The sequence below is a fragment of the Neomonachus schauinslandi genome, chromosome 3, assembly GCF_002201575.2.
Source record: "Neomonachus schauinslandi chromosome 3, ASM220157v2, whole genome shotgun sequence".
In the NCBI taxonomy this organism is placed as follows: domain Eukaryota; kingdom Metazoa; phylum Chordata; class Mammalia; order Carnivora; family Phocidae; genus Neomonachus; species Neomonachus schauinslandi.
Genome location: NC_058405.1, coordinates 174,899,672 through 174,920,634, shown reverse-complemented (window position 1 = coordinate 174,920,634; position 20,963 = coordinate 174,899,672). Strand labels below are relative to the sequence as shown.

The 20,963-nt window shown below is 54.1% G+C and overlaps 1 protein-coding gene across 2 annotated transcripts; it reads left to right on the top strand.

The window, feature by feature from the left end:
• The first annotated feature begins 669 nt into the window (after positions 1 to 669).
• On the top strand, positions 670 to 19,010 carry PTPRN (protein tyrosine phosphatase receptor type N). Of its 2 annotated transcripts, XM_044913420.1 has the most exons (23): positions 670 to 808; positions 2,269 to 2,319; positions 2,560 to 2,673; positions 6,005 to 6,101; positions 7,027 to 7,288; positions 7,374 to 7,728; positions 8,168 to 8,299; positions 8,886 to 8,920; positions 9,614 to 9,888; positions 10,109 to 10,195; positions 10,545 to 10,624; positions 10,800 to 10,864; positions 11,581 to 11,799; positions 12,231 to 12,431; positions 12,519 to 12,666; positions 12,826 to 12,899; positions 13,138 to 13,215; positions 13,301 to 13,420; positions 14,574 to 14,740; positions 17,657 to 17,710; positions 18,322 to 18,386; positions 18,593 to 18,666; positions 18,855 to 19,010. In XM_044913420.1, the coding sequence occupies exons 1-23, from the start codon at positions 694 to 696 to the stop codon at positions 18,924 to 18,926; spliced, it is 2,940 nt and encodes a 979-aa protein (XP_044769355.1). In that variant the 5' UTR covers positions 670 to 693; the 3' UTR covers positions 18,927 to 19,010. The 2 variants fall into 2 exon arrangements, with proteins under 2 accessions (XP_044769355.1, XP_044769354.1); XM_044913419.1 differs by lacking the exon at positions 10,109 to 10,195 and having other exon boundaries at positions 694 to 808.
• Positions 19,011 to 20,963: the final 1,953 nt, after the last annotated feature.

Here is a 20,963-nt window from a genome sequence, read left to right as displayed (position 1 = left end):
TGTTCTAAGCGATCCACATGAGTTTAACTCGAGTAATCCCCACAACCACCTTGTGAGGTAGGAATTATTAGCACATCTCTTTTACAGATTAGGAATTTGGGCTCAGAGAGGTTAAGCAACTCGCCCAAAGTTATACACCTAGTAGGTGGCATTGCTAAAACTGGAATCCAGGCCCACATGCAAAACCATCCCTGGTGTTAAGGATGATACCAGTACCATCAATTGAGAGGCGTAACAGTACCTATTCTACTCACTTTTATGCTCATTTTAGGGCTTATACTTAGACTCACGTATGTTTCCTGGCTGCCACCCAACTGTAGCCCTTTTCTCCAACCTTGGGATTGAGTGATAGAGGTGGTAGTCCTTGGGGTGAAACATTACGTCAAAAGGGGGGTGGGGCCAAGTGGGAAATCTAGTGAAGCGCCTACTATTTGGTGGAGGAGAAGAGCTGCGGGTACGCACCTCCGTAAGACAGAGCTCTTACGCCACGTATGACGCAAATAAGCGTAAGAGCCGGGGGTGGAGATGCCGTCACCACCCGCCCAGGGTTGGCCAAGTTGCCGCGAGAGGGGCGTATAGACCCCGCCTCGTAGGTGGGTGGGGAGTGGCAGGCCCCGCCTCGGCCCCTGTGGCTGGCTCCGGCCGGCGTCGCTGCGGTTGTGGCAGGGGAGCGAGCGCGCCGAGCCCAAAAGGATGAGGCGCCCGCGGCGGCCTGGGGGTCCCGGGGGACCCGGGGGTCTCCGGGTGCTCCTCTGCCTCTTGCTGCTGAGCAGCCGCCCGGGAGGCTGCAGCGCCATTAGTGCCCACGGTCAGGAGGAAAGGGGGGGGGTGGGGCGGGGGGTGGAGGGTGGTGCCGGGAGCAAAACTCGGTGGGGTGTGGGGGAGGGGTGTCACGAAGGTAGGAAGCTCAGGTAGAATATGTGTCTGGAGTAGGGTAGGGGGAAGCACTGGGAGGTGAGGAAGATGAGAGGGCTTCTGAGAGGAAAGGGGCGTAGGCCTGGAGGTGGGGCTGGGAATACGGGGGCGGGACCTAAGAGAAGCAGGCTCAGGGCAAGATTGCGGGTTTGGGAGGAGGAATGGGGGTGCATATGGACAGAAGGATTTAGAGACTGGCTACAAGACCACGGGAGAAGTCGCGCTGAGAAGCCAAAGAAGTGGTGACGCGCTAAGGGATTGGGGGTAGGAAGTAGGGATAGGAAGAGGGAGTCCTGACGTCCAGGCAGTAGGAGTTGGGGCCACGAGCATGGGGGTCCCAGCTCCCAGGAGAGGATCAGGCCGAAGGAGGGGCCAGGGTTTCTCTTTAAGCTTAGAGAGGCAGATTGCTGCGATCTGATCTCCAATAAGAGGAGGACGACTAAGGGAGGCGGCAAAAGAGGGTGAAGAGAGAAGGGTCTTTTCCTGTCCCCCTCCCCACAGCCAAGCCGGTGCTGACTCACATCTGAGCGGACAGAGACAGTCAGCGCTGACTCATGGGCCGGGGGAGGGTGGGGTGGTGGGGCGCGTGGGGGAAGGGGCGCAGCCTCATCGTCTGACACCCTCCTTCCCCACCTGGCTTGGAGGCCAATGCAAGGTACTTCCTGTGGCCCTGTGGGTTGGTAGAGTGGCAAATGAAGTCTGGAACGGCGGAGGGGTCAGGTCTTGTGGAGACTCCTGACCCTAGCACCCTTCCCTGCCCCATAACTGCTTCCAGGCTAGGTGGCCCTCGGCGGGGCCCAACTCAGAGCTTCAGCACCGCGGACAGCGCTAGCGGCTCCCGGGCCACTGACTGCAGGGATGGTGTGGGGAGCATTGCTTTAGAGACACCCCACCCATACCCCTTTCCCACACGGAGGGAAGGTGTGCTAGGGTTTCCATCTCTTTTGAGTCCCAGCCCATCGTAGTTAGAATGCTTTTGGAGATTTGGGGAGGAAAGTCTCATTTTCCTCAGAATTTGGCCAAAAATTCCCCCCATAGTAATTCTATGAGAGTAGAAGTATATGATCCTCCACTGCCCCCTGCACCTGGAAGCCTTATCCCCATCACTCAGTTAAGCAAACTGAGGCTTTTAGGGAAAGGATCCAGACTCTCAGATCCTTAAAATCCAAAGCCAGATCCTGTGCTTCCTTTTCTTAAGAATTCTAAGCCTCTTCCCTACTCTCCTCCCAGCTTGAAGCCTTTCTTAGGATGAAAGAATGGACCCCATCTGTTTCCCCCTTTCCCAGCCTGTCCATCCTCTGACCATTCTATGTGTGTGGGTGTCTGAGCCTCTGCTCGCTTTTCCCTCTACAGGCTGTCTGTTTGACCGCAGACTCTGCTCTCACCTTGAAGTCTGTATTCAGGGTGAGTGAGGCCCAGGCATAGGATTTACAAGACAGGGGGCACAACAAGAAAGAAGTGTGCGGGAGGCCTGGAAGGGGGAAGGGATACCAGTCCAGTCTTGGGGAGAAGAGAGAATGGCCTGAAGGAGCAGAGTTCTCTGAAGCCAAGAGAGGAGATGGAGAGAGTGATGCCCATTTGCAACCTGGACTTTGGAAAGCCTCTTGTCCAAGCACCCTGCTGACACCACTTTTGTGCTCTTAGATGGCTTGTTTGGACAGTGCCAAGTGGGAGTGGGGCAGGCCCGGCCCCTTTTGCAAGTCACCTCTCCAGTTCTTCAACGCTTACAAAGTGTGCTCCGACAGCTCATGTCCCAAGGTGAGTCTATCTGTACTGCAGGAAAGACACTGGGGCTTTGTTAGATAAGGGTGGGGAAGTGAGGGACCACCTGACTCAAGAATTTCTCTTCATGAAACATTCTTATCACGCCTACTTCTAGAGCCTCACCTTTCCAGACCTTGCTGGAGAAGGGGGCAAGACAGGAGTCTTGGGCTGTTCACCATAGAGATGGGCTATTCACACTTGGACTCTTTGGAGGAGTCTAGAGGAGGCCTTCACAGAAGGAGCCACTGCAAGAGGCCAGTGTCCATCTCCTTAGGACCAGCCCACTCCCTGAAACTGTCTGAGTGCTCCAGAACCATGAATTCTGGAGTCCTCAGCCAGGAGAACACCCCACCCATCAAATTCACTCATTCAACAACTTTTATTGAATACTTACTATGTGGCAAGCTTAGTTTTAGGTGCTTGGGATGTATCAGGGAATAAAACAGACAAAGATCTCTGTCTACTGGGGCTTACATTTTGGGGGGTAAGGGGAATACAATATATAAATTAGAAAATATATGGTATATTATAAGGTGATAAGTGCCATAGAAAAAAAAAAACAAATCTTACAGCATGATAAAAGGGTCAGAAATGGTGGGGTGGGAAGCTTCAGTATCAAATTGAGTGGTCAAGGTAGACCTTACTGAGACTATGAAATTTGAACAAAGACATCAAGGAAGTGGAGGTGTTTTCCAGAAGGTTATCTGGGGGCAATGTTTCAACCTGATCAAAGAGCTAGAAAAGCCTTTACTAAAGCAGGATCATAAGTTTGAGGAATACCATGGAGAGCACCTCCATGGTCTGGCTGTAGAGGAGTGATAGAGAGGGAAAGTGGAAGGTGTTGGGGGAAGGGATGCAGATCATCATAGGGACTTATGAGAATGTATGGATGGATGTTGTCTTTACTCTGAGTAAAAGAGGAACCCATGACAAGGTTTTGAGCATAGGGGTGCATAAACTCACCTCTACTTTATTTTATTTTTTAAAGATTTTATTTAGGGACACCTGGGTGGCTCAGTCAATTAAGCGTCTGCCTTCAGCTCAGGTCATGATCCCAGGGTCCTGGGATCGAGTCCCACATCGGGCTCCTTGCTCAGCAGGAAGCCTGCTTCTCCCACTGCCTGCTTCTCCCCATGCTTGTGCTCACTTGCTCTCTCTCTCTCTCTCTGACAAATAAATAAATAAAATCTTAAAAAAAATAAAGATTTTATTTATTTATTTATTTGTCAGAGAGAGAGAGACATCGAGAGAGGGAACACAAGCAGGGGGAGTGGGAGAGGGAGAAGCAGGCCTCCCGCCGAGCAGGGAGCCCGATGCGGGGCTCGATCCCAGGACCCTGGGATCATGACCTGAGCCGAAGGCAGTTGCTTAACTGACTGAGCCACCCAGGCGCCCCTCACCTCTACTTTAAAAGGATCGTGCTTGTTCTTGTTGAGAATAGATGGAAGGGAGTCAAGGGTAGAAGCAGGGAGATCGTGAAAAGCTACCACAATAACTCATGTAAGAGATGAATGTGGCATGGATCAGGTGGTTGCAGGGAGGTAGAAAGGAATGACAGAATTCTGCATATATTTTAAAGGCAGTAAGCATGATTTCGTAAAATATTGGACAATGCTGTGAAAGAAAGGGAAGTGTTGAGGATGACACCAGGTTTTACTGCCTGAATAATTGCGTAAATGGAGATGTCATTAACTCTGCAAAAGGATCAACCTGGGGAGGGGTGTTCAGTTTTGAATATACTGAATTTAAGATATTCATTCACGTAGAGTGGGAAATTGAGAGTATGAGATTGGATTTTGAAAGAGAGATGGAGGATTCTGGAGTGGAGATAGGAATTTGGAATTCTTTGGCATATTAATGACAATTAAACCCATGAGGTAGATGAGATAACCAAACGATTTAGTGTATATGAAGAAGAAGCCTAGAGAATTATAATATTAAGAGGACCAGGACAAGGAGAGGAACCAACAAGGGAGACTGAGAAGGGGGAGCCAAGGAGGTAGGAGGAAAAACAAGAATGTTCAGTGTCTAGAAATCAAATGGAAGTGTATTGCAGAGGAAGGAGTGATCAACAGTGTCAAATAATGATACTATGTGAAGTAAGATGAGATCAGAGAATTGGCCACTGGCTTTAGATAAGCAGAAGTCACTGGTGATTTGGATGAAAATATTTTGGTAGAATAGGTGGGAATAAAATCCTAAATAGAGTGGATTAAGAGGGAAGGAGAGAAAAGAACTGGATACAGCCAGGAGAGAACACTTTCAAGGAGTCTTGGTGCAAAGAAAAGAAAAGAAATGGAGTGATCACTGGAGAGGAATGTGGGGTCATGCAGTAACTTTTTAAGATGAAAGGAATTCCATCATGTTTGTGTGCTAAAGGGAATAATTCAGTAGAGAACAGAGGAAAATGATCATGTAGGAAATATGGGAAATTGCGGAGATGTTCTTGAGTAGGTAGTAAGAGATGAAATCCAGTGCTCAAGTGGAGGAATTGGCCTCTGATAGGATGAGTTACCTAATGTTCAGAAGCAAGAAGGCAGGTATGGATGCTAGTCAATCTTAGAATATGAGTTAGGAGCAGTACAGACTATTAACTCAGAAGCAGGAAAGAAGAAATGGGGGTGGAGAGTGGGAGATTATGCCTTAAGAATAGGTAACTGACCTTTCATGAGAGCAGTTTCATGAAAGGAAAGAGTCAGACAGGAGATCTGCCCCAGCATAAGATGATTGATGGTGGTGGTGGTGGTGGTGGCAGTGAAGGTTTAAAATGTGTATAGTGCTTTAGAATTTTGTTAGCACTTCCATTTCTCTGATTGCACTTGATCTTCACAATAGTCCCACGAAGTATGTATTATTCCCACTTTACAAAGAAAAGTAAGTTTCGGTATCAACAAAAAGGATAGAAATAATAATGATGATGATGATGCTGTTTAAAGTTCACTATGTGACAGGTACTATTCTTACCATGTTATATTGGGTTATTTTAATTATCACAATCTTAGGAGGTATCAAACCCCCATTTTACAGATGAGAGAATTGAGGCTCAGACAGGTTCAGCAATTTGCCCAAAGTTGCACAATGAGAAATGGCAGAGGATTCAAACTTTGTCTCACTGATGGCAGTCTGACTCCAAAATCTGTACCTGAGTGTGGGAAGAGAACAGCTCAGATTACCCACCAGGTCTCTGGACCACCTCCACTGCCCCTCTGCTCTGCCAAACTCAATACACTGCAGGGTAGGGAGTGCGGTTTTGATTTCCACTGGTCCCTGTTACTGGGCCCTCAGACTCTCCCAAGCCAACTCACCCTATCCTGTCCCCTGGCAGGATTGTCCTGGCACGATGACCTCACCCAGTATGTGATCTCCCAGGAGATGGAACGCATCCCCAGGCTTCACCCCCCAGAGCCCCGTCCAAGGGACAGGTAGGCATCCTTTCTCAATAGCTCTAACATGGCAAGGCTGGTGGGTCTGTGGTCCTGTCCTGATGGACAGAGGGAAGGGGGAGGGAAATGGGCACCAAGGTCAGCAGCCTCAGGCACGGGTAAAAGAGGTTCAGGAGTGGTCATCTGACATGTTCACATGCTCAGTATGAGCTGAGCTCACCCCAGGGATCCAGCAAAACAGCAGGAAAAAAAAGTTTTGAAAAACTTGGACATTTCATAATTTAAAAGAAGCATCAAAGGAGTCAGCATGGGACAAATGAGAATTTTGTCATACGGAAAATGTTTAATGTTCCATTTCATTACTATGTGGAAGTGTATGTGGAGAGACCATCATCTTTCTGTGGTTAGGGCCTCTGAAGGCATTGTTCAGACCCTCCAAGCAGAGGAAAGTCAACAAGGGCCATGGGGCCCCAATAATGATAGCAGGATGAAAAAGGCAGAGTGGGGTAGAAGGGCAGAGTTGGCGGGGGGCGGGGAAGGGGAAGGGAAGTACTGAATCTTTGAACTGAATGCTTGACCACACACTTGGAGAGCCAGGTGTGGGGATATGAATACAGGAGGGACGGGGCAGACTCCAGCCACAGTTTATCTATAGAGGTACCTGGCTGCCTTCTCCTGCACCCATTCTCTCCTCCATTCCTCGTCTCACACATCCCTAACCTCCCCTGCTGTGTTTCAGGGACCTAGGCATGCTTCCCAGGGAGGCAATGACCTGTGCCCAGGCTTGGCCCTCTGGCCCTTCCCCATGCTACTCTTCCCCTGAGCCTATCTCATTTCTTAAGAGGTCATGTTTACTCTAAACTGCTGAGCCTGTCTGGTCCCACCATCTCTGCCTCCTGTAGGTTCTGTATGCCCTTGCCCCACACAACCAACACACACACGTACACTTTGCTTTCTTCCCCAGATCTGGCTTGGTGCCCAGGAGACCTGGTCCCGCTGGGGAGCTGCTCTTACAGGGCATCCCTACTGGCTCCACCCCTGCAGCCCAGCACCGGCTTCCTCAACCTCCAGTGGGTGGGGGTGGAGCTGGGGTGGGCTCTCCACTCTCCCCTCTGCAGGCTGAGCTGCTGCCTCCTCTCTTGGAGCACCTGCTGCTACCCCCGCAGGCCCCCCACCCTGCTCTGAGTTATGAACCTGCCCTGCTGCAGCCCTACCTGTTCCATCAGGTGAGCCTTAAACACTGGCCCCACCCCAACACCTATCCCTGAGCCCCGATACCTGCTCTTACCCGGATCTCTGGTTTCCCCACAGTTTGGCTCCCGCGATGGGTCCCGGGGCTCAGAGGGCTCGCCAGGGATGGTCAGTGTCGGCCCCCTGCCCAAGGCTGAACCTTCTACCCTCTTCAGCAGAACTGCCTCCAAGGGCATGTTTGGGGCTCCCTCTGACCACTCTTATGGGGACCCTCCAGGGCCTTCACCTGGTCAACTTTTCCAGGAGTCAGGGCTTCTCTACCTGGCCCAGGAGCTGCCAGTGCCCAGCAGGGCCAGGGCACCAAGGCTTCCGGAGCAAGGGGACAGCAGCCGGGCACAGGATTCCTCAGAGGGCTATGAGGAGGAAGGGCTAGAAGGTCGCAGGGAGAAACCTCCTTCTCCAGCAGAGCTGCCAGGTAACAGAGTTCTCAGCATCCGTTCCCTTCCTGTGGGGGCTGCATTCAGGGGCTCCTTCCTAACGACCCATGCATTTGTTAATTTGTCCTTAAAGTCATTCATGTATTTAACTAATGTATACTGACAACCCAATCTATGCCAGGCACTAGGTAGGCAGTGGGGATACTGTGCGGGGTGGAGATAACATAGCTCTTCTGCAGCTGGAGAGTCAAGATGTCCATGGTGGGCCTGAAGTTTGGTCTTGGCCCTAAGAAGGCCATTCCCCCAAAGTGTGGGCAAGGGCTGGAAGGTGGAGGGCATCAGTGTCCTGGGGTTGGAGAAGAAGCTTTTAAGTGTGCTAGTACCCTCCCGCCCCCAAATGCCTCCCACAAGTTCATCCCGCCACCACCACCTCACCGCCACCATCTCGCCATAAGCTCTGTGTCTGGCTCCCAGCAGACGTGACTCTCCAGAGACTGGCAGCTGTGCTGGCGGGCTATGGGGTGGAGCTGCGTCAGCTGACCCCTGAGCAGCTCTCCACCCTCTCAACCCTGCTGCAGCTGCTGCCCAAGGGCGCAGGACGAAATCTGGGTGAGTGTCCAGACAGAGAGACCAGCAACCACCAGCTACATGATGGCCCCTTGCCCCACCTCTCAAGCCCACATGGAGTAGCCTAGAGGGGAAGGTCAGGGGGCAGAGAAGGGAGCTCTTTTGAGACATGAGCACAGGGTCATTGCCTGCCAGGGGCAGGAAGCAAGGGAGTGGGGTGGTGAGCTGAGTTAGAGTGGGAAAGAACTGGAGCGGGGAGTAATGGAAGAATAAGCCACCAGGGGGTATGAGCAGGGATCATGCGGCCCCAAGGAACAGCCTCTAGGGAAGGAAGTGGCCAATGCCAGTGAAGCCAGTAATTGAGGGTGGGGGAGGACTGGACAAATAGTTTTGAGACGTGTGGCCAATAACTCTGGAAGGAGCTGATAAAACAATTATAAGGTAGAAGCAAACAGGCATGAGACCATGCTTAGGATGAGACCAAAGGCAGGGCTGGGTCACTGACTGAGGAAAAAGAGCCCACAGCAGATGCAACAGGCTCAGGGTCGCTGGCCCCTTTTCCTACCTGTGTTGTATGGACCTTCACCTTGGCCCTTTGCCCAGAGTCTTGTTTTTCCTGTCTCTACAGGAGGGGTTGTAAATGTTGGAGCTGACCTCAAGAAAGTGAGTTTGCGGCACCTCCCTGACCCATAGTGCCCCTAGCAGCAAACCCCCTTGTCAAAATCTAAACCTCAGCATTGGGATCCAGATCCGTATCTTCCAACACTCCTCATTTGTGGGGGAACCAGGGCCCAGAGCCTGCAAGTCCTTGCCTTAAGATCTCACCTCAACTTGATGGCAGAGCTGGGTCTAGAAGCTGGAATTCTCAATTTGCTGCTTTTTTCACTACAGTCATTTCAGACCCTGCTCTGAGGATCCCTAGGTGAAGAGGGGAATTGCATGCAGGCTCCTGACCCCCCTGTAGCCTGAAGAGCTCTATCTTTTTCACATGTTCGACTTCTGAGATTTTGTGGCTAAACAGAAGTCTAAAAACCATTACCTGCCTGTTCATTTCTCCTAACACCACCTTCCCTCACTCCAGAGGTTCTCCCCACTCCAGTTCCATCTTGTGGACCATTACTGATCATGTTGCATTCATTCAATCTTTTATTCATTCATTCATTCATTCATCCACCTGACTCACTTTTCTGGGTGACCTCTCTGCGCCCAGTGCTGCCCTGCGTCCTGGGGGAGGGTAGAAAGAAACAAGTCCCAAGGTCCTCTTTAGGGACCTCAGAGTCCCTAAGATGTGGACCCCCAACCCCCCCATCCCCTCTATCATCCAGAGACCACACCTCTATCCTCTCTTCCAAACAGACAACGGAGGAGCAGGTGCAGCGTGGAAGCACGGCGGAGCCTCCACCCCCCACACCCTCCCTGCCTGGATACCCCACTGCCAGCCCCACTTCCAGTAAAGCCCAGCGGGTGCTGAGCTCTGGATCCTCCGAGTCCCCCAGAGCTGCTAGCCACCTTGCCACACCTGTCCTGCTGGAGAAGAAAAGTCCACTGGGCCAGAGCCAGCCCCCGGTGGTGAGGCGGCCGGCAGCTCAGCCATCAGCAGAGGAGTATGGCTACATTGTCACTGACCAGAAGTAAGGGCTTCAGCTGGGGCAAGCCTTCCAGTCCCCCCAACCGGCTCCCCTGGGGAGGGGGTGTTGCGTGGGCTGGCCTGCCTGGCGAGAAGCAGAGAGCAGAAATCCAGATGTGAAATGGACAGAGGGGGGCTCCTCTGTACCCCAGGAGGTAGTTTGTTTCAAGAAAGTGGCCAAGAGGATCCCCACTTTCCTTCCTCTCCCTGCTCTCCACCTTCAGGCCCCTGAGTCTGGCTGCAGGAGTCAAGCTGCTGGAGATCCTAGCTGAGCATGTGCACGTGTCCTCGGGCAGCTTCATCAACATCAGGTGGGGCTGGTATCTAGCTGGGGCAGCCAGGATCTAGAAGGTAGCTTGAGGGGAGAGGTGGCTGGAGGGGCTCAGGGAAGGAAGGGAAGACAAAGTCTTGGGTAAGTGGCCAAGGTGGGGTCAGAGATGCTCCTAGATGCATTGAAGGTGCCCCCCACAACACACACACACACACACACACACAGGCACTGGATGCTGGCCTCATCCAGCATTTCTCTCAAACATCCCTGTAAGGCATGTCTGATCAGCCCCAGCTTCATCCTCTCGTGGGAGAGGGCCAGAGCTGGCCTCTCTGTTACAGTCTGGGGTCTGTGGTGGGTGAGGCAGTAATGTAGCTCCTGTTTGGCAGTGTGGTGGGACCGGCCCTCACCTTCCGCATCCGACACAATGAACAGAACCTGTCTTTGGCTGATGTGACCCAGCAAGCTGGTAAATATTGCCTGGTCCCAGCCCCAGCCTTAGTAGGACATACCCAGACCTGTGGCTGATGCCTCCCCTGAAATATTCCCAACACACACGGGCCCTGCCTGCCACCTAGCATAGCATGACGTGGGGTGGAGACCACATGGAGCTGGAGAGAGTCTGACCCAGAGCTTCCCTGCAGGGCTGGTGAAGTCGGAACTGGAAGCACAGACAGGGCTCCAGATCTTGCAGACAGGAGTGGGACAGGTATGAGCTAACCGAAGAATCAGCTGAAACCCCAGAGGGCTGACATTGCCCACAAGAGATGGGGGCAAACTTGGCAGGAAAACCAGAGCTGAAACTTCATGTACCTGGCTGGCCCACAGGCTTTGCCAAAGCAGCCCTCCCCATGCGGTTCACTTTCTGGCCAGCAGATGGTCCCAGTGGCTGCCCCTCCTGCCTTCCTCCCTCCCTCCCTCCCTCTCCCCCCTCCTCCTCCTCCTCAAGGGCAGGACCAGTCTTCCAGTAGGAAGGCCTCCTGCTTGGAAGAACCACCTGAGGTGTCCATAGCCTTATGGAGCAAAGTTTCTAAATTCCAAGGGAAAACGCTATGCAGTAAGGACATTAAACTCAAAATAGATTTCTATTCTGCATCCAACACTGATGCCTCACATTCTACTATTCGATTCCTTGCGACTCTCCAAACTCCTCTACATTAATTTTTTAAATGCAAAAACTCCTAGTGGGGGTCATCCACTAAGTTTCAGGCAGTGCGGTGTGCTTGAGTTGGTCCGATGGGGATCGAGAAGGAGGATCTTGGGTCTATCTGAGCCCTTCTGCCAGTGCCGCCATGCCCTTGCCCTCCCAGCTTTGCCCTCGGAGATGCCCTAGCAGGGAGCGTGGCATGGGGGGTCAGGGGTTGAGGATCAGCTCCTAAATCTCCCCTGCCACTGCCCCCCTTGATTCTAGCCTTGTTCCCACAGAGGGAGGAGGCAGCTGCAGTCCTCCCCCGACCAGCCCGCAGCACCTCTCCCATGCGCTCAGTGCTGCTCACTCTGGTGGCCCTGGCAGGCGTGGCCGGGCTGCTGGTGGCTCTGGCCGTGGCTTTGTGTGTGCGGCAGCATGCACGGCAGCGGGACAAGGAGCGCCTGGCAGCCCTAGGGCCTGAGGGGGCCCATGGTGACACTACCTTTGAGTACCAGGTGTGTGGCCCCGAAAGCTTGTAGATGAGAGGGAATGGAAGGGCCTTGGGAGTCTGGGTCTCACATGGGGTGAGGGTGGGGTGTTGGATGGGGAGTGAGCACCCATGCCTGGGAATACCCGGGCTGGGGCTACAGAAACCCAAGCAGGGGCGTTGCGGGGACATTTTGAGTGGACGGGAATTGGGAGCAAATGCTTCCTAAGGTTCATTCCAGGGCCACACTTCTGGGACTCCACTCTCATCTCTGAGGTTGTCAGAGGCACCACCCAAACAGAACAGCCTTGAAAAGAATGAGGACCAGGGCAGCGGAGCCTCCCCCAGAGGAGATGGGTTTCATACAGAATCAGTCAGGATGAGCCTAGGACGGAGCCCAGGACGATGCTGAAAGGGCTTCAGGGGCCCTGGGGCCCTGCCTGACCTTTTCTCCTGCAGGACCTGTGCCGCCAGCACATGGCCACAAAGTCCCTGTTCAACCGGGCGGAGGGTCCGCCGGAGCCTTCTCGCGTGAGCAGCGTGTCCTCCCAGTTTAGTGACGCGGCCCAGGCCAGCCCCAGTTCCCACAGCAGCACACCGTCCTGGTGCGAGGAGCCCGCCCAGGCCAACATGGACATCTCCACGGGACACATGATCCTGGTCAGGACAGGGCCGGGGCCCAGAGGGGCTGAACGGACGGGATGCTAGAAGAGGCAGGGCCAGAGCCAGGCTGTGGTATCCCTGCAGGCGTACATGGAGGACCACCTGCGGAACCGGGACCGCCTAGCCAAGGAGTGGCAGGCCCTGTGTGCCTACCAGGCAGAGCCCAACACCTGTGCCACGGCCCAGGGGGAGGGCAACGTCAAAAAGAACCGCCACCCCGACTTCCTGCCCTGTGAGTGAGTCCTGCTGGTCAACCGGCCCAGCTCTCTCTGCTGGGAGCCCTGGAGGGCTTGGGGGGAAGGGCTGGGCTCCTGGCTCAGGCCAAGTGGCAGAGGTACCAGGACCCCAATAACTGGAGGGGCATCTGAGGTGGGATGTGGGGTCTGTGCAGATGATCACGCTCGCATCAAGCTGAAGGTGGAGAGCAGCCCTTCTCGGAGTGATTACATCAATGCCAGCCCCATTGTAAGTGGCCCTGGCTCCAGCCCCCTCCTCCGCCCCGTTTTTATCCTGCCTGCATAAACTCCATTTCCTTCTGGTCACCATCCGCTCCATCTGACACCCTGGAATTATGAGGCCTGATATCCTGGCGTGGAAATGGGGGTTTCTCAAGCTCTCCCAGATCCTGGCCCGCTCCCTCCGACCAAGCCTCTCCGTTGTAGCATTTCCCACTCTGACTCATGATGTGTCTTCCCTGCCCCAGATCGAGCACGACCCGCGAATGCCAGCCTACATAGCCACACAGGGCCCGCTGTCCCATACCATTGCAGACTTCTGGCAGGTGAGTTCTTGGAAGGAGGGCTTCTCCAGGGATCAGTGGTCTTTGAGGGCAGCCGGAGAGGTTAGAATGGCGTCTCTGTCCCTAGATGGTGTGGGAGAGTGGCTGCACCGTCATCGTCATGCTGACCCCACTGGTGGAGGATGGTGTCAAGCAGTGTGACCGCTACTGGCCAGATGAGGGGTCCTCCCTCTACCACGTATATGAGGTCAGCAAGACCCCATGGCCGGGGGACGATGGGAATGGAGACAGTGGACGGTGAACCATTCATACATGTATGAATGCATATGCACATACACACACATGCACACACACATACATGTACTATACATTTATACGTGTGTGTCAAGCCAGGGCCAGAAAGCATTTGTAGGGACCTATGATGAAAGGTACAGAAATAAAACTATAAAACCACCAAAACTGAGGTCAGAAGCTGGAAGCCGAGAGTATATGAGACAGGGAAGAGAAGTAAAACCAAAGACCAACATTAAGACCTACGTTAATCTAGCCTCACTTACCTCTGAGTTTCCAAAGCCAAGAAAGAAATAACCATCAGTCACGTATAGAATAGAAACAAACTTTTTCATTAGGAGAGAAGATAGGTGGGGGGGGGGGGCGGGGGACTGGGGAGAGGCAAAGCCGAGAAAAGAGGAACAGAGTCCTGACACGTGGAAGGTGACCCCCTGTAAAGCAGGAGACACTAAGAGAAAACGGAAGCTTCTCATTACTGGGGGAGCACCGGATAGTAGTTTTTCATCATCCGGTGAGCACTCAGCAGTCTTTTTTTTTCTTTTTTTTTCCTTTTTCCGTCTTTTTAAATTTTTATTTATTTATTTATTTTCTTTTTTATTTTTTCTGTTTTTTGTTTTTTAATTTATTTTTTATATTTTTTCTTTCTTTTTTAATTTTTTGGGTTTTTTGTTTTTTTCTTTTTTTATTTATTTTTTCTTTTTTTCTTTTATTTTTTTTCTTCTCTTTTCGTTTCAGCAGTCTTTTTTTAAAAGCTTTTTTTTTTTTATTGGTGTTGCTCATGCTTAAAGGAAAAGAGACGAATAAAATATTATAGAATCTCATCAAAGTTTTTGGTGTGTGTAGCACAGACGCTTTGCTAGACTCTGTGAGGAAGGAGGAAGTCTGACCTCAAGAAGCCCACAGTAGCTGTGTCTGGGCGGAAAAGCCACCCGTTGTCCTGAGCAGCCCATAAGCGACACACACAACTAGGGGTCTTGGGGACAGCTGGGGCAGTAGGAGTGGGCGGTTGGGTAAGCTTCCGGGAGAATGTAGAGTTTGAGCCGGCCTGGGAGGCTGGGACGATATGGAGAGGCGCTGCCGTGCTCAGGCCCGGGCCCACTCCTCGGCAGGTGAACCTGGTGTCCGAGCACATCTGGTGCGAGGACTTCCTGGTGCGCAGCTTCTACCTGAAGAACGTGCAGACCCAGGAGACGCGCACGCTCACGCAGTTCCACTTCCTCAGCTGGCCGGCAGAGGGCACTCCGGCGTCCACCCGGCCGCTGCTGGACTTCCGCAGGTGAGGGGGGCAGGGCGGGGAGAGAGCCGCACGCGAGCCGGGGGTCGCGGAGCTGGGCGTCCCCACCGCCGCCCCCCGCCTCTCCGACCACCAGCTCCTCCTGGGGGCCCTGGTCTTGTGAGGCGGGCCCTCCAGCCCGACCTGGAGCCTCGGCCTCCGACCTCCAGCCGCCCCCTTCCAGACCCCGCAAGCCCGGACTGATGCTCTGGCTGGCTGTACGCATCCCTCCACCCGCGTGCTCCCGCTCTCTGCTCTTCTGCCTGCTGTGCCCCCCTCGCCCCTTTTCTCTCCCTGCCTCCCCGCGTCTGGCTCCTCCATCACCCCCGCCGCCAAGAAGGGCTCACCTGAGTTCAAGCTCCCTCCCTCTCCTGGGTCCCGGCTCCTGTCTCACCTGTTCGTTGCCTCCTGTGCTGCTGTTGGGGATCTCCAGCATATTCTGGGTCTGCTATGCCCTCGTCTCTCACTCCCTCCTGCCCATCTGTCCTTCTTTATCCCTGACTGTTTCTTGGCCTGTTATTTCTCCCCCGTCTGTCTTTCCTTCCTTTCCCTCTCTCACCCCTCCGCCTGCCTCTCCCCTCATCTCTTTGTCTCTCCCACTGCCTCTGAGTCTGTCCCACTTTGTATCTCCATCTCTCCTGCCCTGCAGCTCTCCCCTGTTCCATCCCCTCTCTCCCTGCTTTCTCCACCTCCCTGCCCGCTCTGCCTCTCTCCGTCTCTCCCTCCCTCTGTCTCCCCACTCTGTCCTTCTGCCCTTCTTCCACCCTCCTCCTCTGTCTCTCTCCCTCTCACGGCTGCCAGTGTCATTTTTGTGATCTGCAGCTAGTGTTCTCTCTCCAGTTGCATAGTCACAAAAGTGATCATTGGCAGGCGTGGCCGCTGCATGGACAGGACAATCCAATCAGGACTGTGGGCCCAGGGGCCCCATGAAGGCTGCTGGGAGAGCTGGGGGCTAGGGGTGGGGGCGGCGAGGGACTCGGAGCAGACAAACACTATCAAAGGCAGTGCGGAGGATCTTGGGATTGCTGGGGACTCAGGGGAGCCGGTGGGAGCCGGGACAGGAAGCTAACTAGAGGACTTTGCCTGTTCTGACAACAGCCCCCCGACCAGGCCAGTCCTCCAGCACCCCCAATCTCCCCCCTCGCCCACACTGCAGCCTTCACCTGCTTCTCTGCCTCTTGCTGAGGTCTCCAGGTGCTGGGCAGAGAGCGGAGGAGCAGAGCTGGGCTGGGAAGCTGGGGATAGTTTCTTTCTTTCTTTTTTTTTTAAGTTTATTTAAGTAATCTCTACACCCAATGTGGGGCTCGAACTCAGGACCCCAAGATCGCATGCTCTTCCCACTGAGCCAGCCAGGCGCCCCAGCTGGGGATAGTTTCTGAGCCTCAGGATAATGGTTTCTAACTGGGCCCCCTGGAGCCTGAGACACGGGCTTCTCAAAAGCAATGCCAGGGGTCATAGAGCTATTTTCTGTTTTCCACATTTAAAAAAATCTTTATAGAATTAGTTAATGGAGCATTTTTAAGACTGCACAGGTAAGCTAAAAGATTATATTGCTTTAGGCCAGAAGTATGTAAACTCAGTTGCCATTGGACACCCAGAGCAAATTAACTGTTGCCTAATAAATATGGTTTGCTAAAGGTCTACCAGAGGGAAGGCAAACTAATTTTTTTTTAAGTGCTAAAAAGTGACCCCAAACAAGTTTCTTGATCTCTGTTTTCTTACCTGTGAAATGAGGATGATGACCCATACTTTAGGGAGTTGTTACAAGAGTCAATGGGATAAAGTCTGTAAAATCTCGTTTAAGTGCCTGGCACACAGCAAAGGCTCGATGAATTCTAGATACGATTCATTGTCATTATTATTAAACAATTGGGAGCTACTGCAGAGACTTCTGTTCAACCCCAGCTCTCTAACACATGAGACAACTTGCTAGAAAATCATGTGGACTCCTGTAAAATCATTCAGAGTCACCTAGCCCTTGCAGGTCTGGGGGAATCACACTGGTAGACCATTAAGTTCCAAGCTTCCCCTGAAATAACTCCTCAGGTAGTCCTCCCTGGTCCTGGCCCACTGAGGGTATCAGGATTCTGCAGGTAACTCTCCAAGCAGGAAAGTCATAAGGGACAAGGGCAGGTTAGACTAGGCCACTGAGGAAGGGAGAAATCCCCTGCTCCCTGCTGAGAGGGCAGCAGTCAGGGTAACAGAAAAGAGTCTGAGGTCCAAGTGGACCCCAAGTCTAAATATGACCCAACCACAGAGTACCTGTGCTGAGATGAGGCTGATTCCGGGAGACAGCCGCATAACATTCAGAGCTGAGAGGTTGTCCTCCCCTGGTCAAAAGAACTTTGTGCCTATGGCTACCTGACCTCATTGCTAGTGAGGACTACAAGGGCCTGAGTGGGGAGGGGAACAGCCTGGGCAGTTGTAAAGGAGGGCAGAGGGGCAGAGCAGGAAGGTGACAAGACTGACACCCTTGAAGTCACCAGAGAGCCTATTCTCCCTGGACTTTAGCAGAGGTGGCTATTGATATGATGTAGTATCATTAATAGTACTACCATTTATTGAGCACCCACTGTATGCCTTATGCTTAATTCTTTACATCAATTATCTCATGCAATCACAGTGAGAACCCTAAGAAGAGGTTTACTATTATTATCACCCTCACTTTACAGACAAGAAAACTGAGGCTCAAAGAGGCCAAGTCAGCCGTTCCCAGGTGCATCACTTGGCACCTAGCTCATTAAGTGACAAGGCAAGCCCAGGGCCACCCACACCATCTCTGGTTCTTTGCCTCCTGCCCTGACTCATTCCTCCAGCCCTCTTCCCTCCTCTGCCCTGGGCACGTGGGGAGAAGAAGAAAGAGAGGCCCCCAGGGGTGTGCTGGTGTCTCCCTGCCCTCACACCCACTTCTTGTTGCAGGAAAGTGAACAAGTGCTACCGGGGCCGCTCCTGCCCCATCATTGTGCACTGCAGGTGCGTGCGGACAAGCTGGGGGCAGGGGTGGGGATCACAGGGGACAGGGCAGCCCAGGCCAGAGGGCCCCGAGGTGGGGCATTCCTGATTCCCGCCCCTCTCGCTGGTCCTCCGCCCTGGGCACATCTCCCATGCATGCTGCCTGCCTAGCCCCTTGATGCTGGCCAACGACAGCCCAAGGGCCAAGTTTAACGTACCAACTGGTTTTTTTTCAATGGCCCATGAGCTAAGACTGGTGTTCGCATTTTTAAATGGTTAAAGAAGAAGAAAAAAAAAAGAAAAAAGTTTCCTGAACCAAAGCCTGGCCAGAGGCTGGAAAGGGCCATTCCCATCCCCTCTGGCTGTTTCCACCTTAGGACTGAGCCAGGGCTCTGCTTTTAGGCTGGCCCACTACCCAAGTGACACCCCGTGGGGCACAGGTTCCCCACTCAAGGCCCAATTCCCAGGGCCCAGGGGCTATGATCGCTGCCTCCTCAGCTCACTCATGCCCTCCCCAAGCCCAGCCTAAACGGCCCCACCGGTATCTTCCCCATCCTAAGCCTCCCTGTCTCCTCTGCCCTTCCCCCTTTCTGCTGGTCCCAAGCTGAGCCTGTCATTATCTCTCGTTTCAGCGATGGTGCAGGGAGGACTGGCACTTATATCCTCATTGACATGGTACTGAACCGCATGGCAAAAGGTGAGGGCCTTCCCCACCACCCGCAGCCCCGCCCCGATGAGCTGGCCCAGCACCCAGGCTCACAGGAGCTCCTGGAGGGACCGGTTATCACACCCCCGGGCTTTGCCCAGTCCTCTAAGCCTCCCAGCCCAGGACGCTCCAGGCTTTCTGGGTCCTCTCCTCCTCTGGACACCCCTGAGCAGCCCTGTGCCCTCTTCAATCTCCAGGAGTAAAGGAGATCGACATCGCTGCCACCCTGGAGCACGTCCGTGACCAACGGCCTGGCCTCGTCCGCTCTAAGGTGACTGTTCCTCCCTGTGCTGACCCGAGCTGCCGGCCTCCCCCAGGGAAACCAGCAACAGCCTGCCTCCCCCACCTGCCCTCACCTTCCCCAGGAGGACTCCCCCTCACCCAAGTGACCTCCCCGGCTCCCCCTTCCAAAAGCCCGCACCCCCTCTCCATGACCATCCTCCCCCTGCCCTTCCCCAGGACCAGTTTGAATTTGCTCTGACAGCCGTGGCGGAGGAGGTGAATGCCATCCTCAAGGCCCTGCCCCAGTGAGACCCCTGGGGCCCCTCAGTGGGCAGACCAGCCTCTGTTCCCTCTTTGCCTGTGTGAGCATCTATCTGTGTACCCCCTCCTCACCCCCCGCCCCCACCGCCTCGGTCCCTCTGGGGCATGGCCAGTCGTCTGAGAGAAGTGTAAAGAAGAGGATGTGGGAAGGGTCGGACCTACCCAGCCTCTCACCTGTTGGAGCCCCCGGGAAGTCCCACGGGGGCGTGGGGGGCTGGCAGCCAGCCAGGAGCAGAGGAAAGTCCTCCACCCAGAGCCTTCTCCTGCCTGAGTTCCTTGGCCCCCAGCTCCCGTTCTTCCGAGAGCTCCCAGGATGCCCGTGTGGACGGAACCAGGTGGAGGGCCTGCCACCCGCCCACCCCCGCCCTTCTTGCTTGTCTAGCCCCCGCTGCCTGCCGCCCTGCCTCTCTGGCCCACACTCTGGCCCCTGCCCTCCCTGCCTTCCTCAGGCCTCCTCCCCTGCCCTCCTGCCACGTGCCACTCCACTCTCGCCCTCTGGCACAAGAGAACATTTCTAGAGAAATCTACTTTTGTATCAATGTGAATAAAGTTAGTGTGTCGTGCGTGCAGCCACCCGGACTCCTACACTTGTCGTCGTCTCTGCTGCCAGCCTCCATCTCCAGGCCCTGTGAGGAGCCGGGCCCCGCTGCGCTGCTCGGGAGACGCAGGTAGTGCTGGGTGAGCCAGGCTGCGGAGTCTGGCTCTCCGAGGCTTGAACGGTAGCCAGGAACGAGGCGGTTGTCTCTCCGCAGTGCCTCCCCTGGGGCTGGCAGTCTCCCAGGTGCTCCCACGCACAGCTTCACCATGATGCTACCCCATCGGTAGCCCAGAACATTCTCCCGAGGTAACCCCAATTGCATATAGTGGAGTTTGGATTCAAAGCCGGGCATGCTTAACCTCTTTACTGCCTCTCCTCTTAGTTCGTGAGCAGCTGCTTCGTGCCCTTCAGCCTTAGGAGAATGTACCTCGGGCAGGCCAAGTGCCTGGCCCACCACAAGCAAAACTAGCTAGACTCCGATAGCAGCTTGTAGACCAGACCTGTGAGACGTCACAACAGGCATCCATCCAGCTGGGGGCAGGGGGCACTTTCTCCCCCTCCCCCAACCCTCCTCCCTGTAGGGCCCCAGGGGAGCCCTCACCTGCATGTCAGGAGGCTTCCTTGGACACAGAAATGTGTCCTGGTGGGCACAGAAATGAGGCCAAAAGAGCCTTGGGCCTGGAGCCACTTGGGAATTAGGAACACTTAACCTTGGCAAAACTGTCCCCTCACATGAAAAAGGGGGGTGGGGGGTGGTCCCATCTGCCCGGCACAGGGAGCAAAGGGACCGGTGAGCAGACCACAGGCCTCCCTACACCTCACCTGTGCTCCGCTGAGGCTCCGCTCCAGTGTTTGACATCTCAAAGACTAGAAGTGGGCAAAACAGCCATGTTAGAAACTTCCAGCAGCTTCTCTCTTTCAAGATAGAGGCTTGAAGTGCCTCTTTCAGCGCAGGCTGCTTCCTTGCTTTGAGAAAAGTACAATACAGGCCCTTCGGCTGTTGAAGACGAAGCTAGGCACTTATCCTGGAATGGGAGAGAGAGTCGCCGGGGAGCCACGGCGCTCTGCTTGACGATGGAGAGTTGTTTGTCCCGTGGCTGAAAGGGCATCTCCGAAGGTGTCTAGAGAAGGAAGGAGGAGGTCCCTGGCCCTTTCCTCCCTAGGTCCTGAGGAGTTTGGGGCCTGGACCCTGTGTGGGGTGGACTTGGACCGCTCCATATAGGAAAGGCAGGCCTCTGAGACTGGCCACCGGCCTTGACGTAAGGTAACCCGGGGAGGGGCTCAGTTTGTGGGCCTCAGGAGTAGTTTTTACAAGTTTTCACCACGTATTCCCTACTTTCGGTCATTCCCATACTTGCAGTCGAGTTGTAACTTAGTCCGGTCCTAGCTGTGGGGCAGAGTAGTGGATGGTGGGTCCCCTCTAGGGAGGGGGGCAGCAGCTGCCTGGGGAAGGTGAGGGCAGAAGAACGTGAGCGTCTCTTGGGACT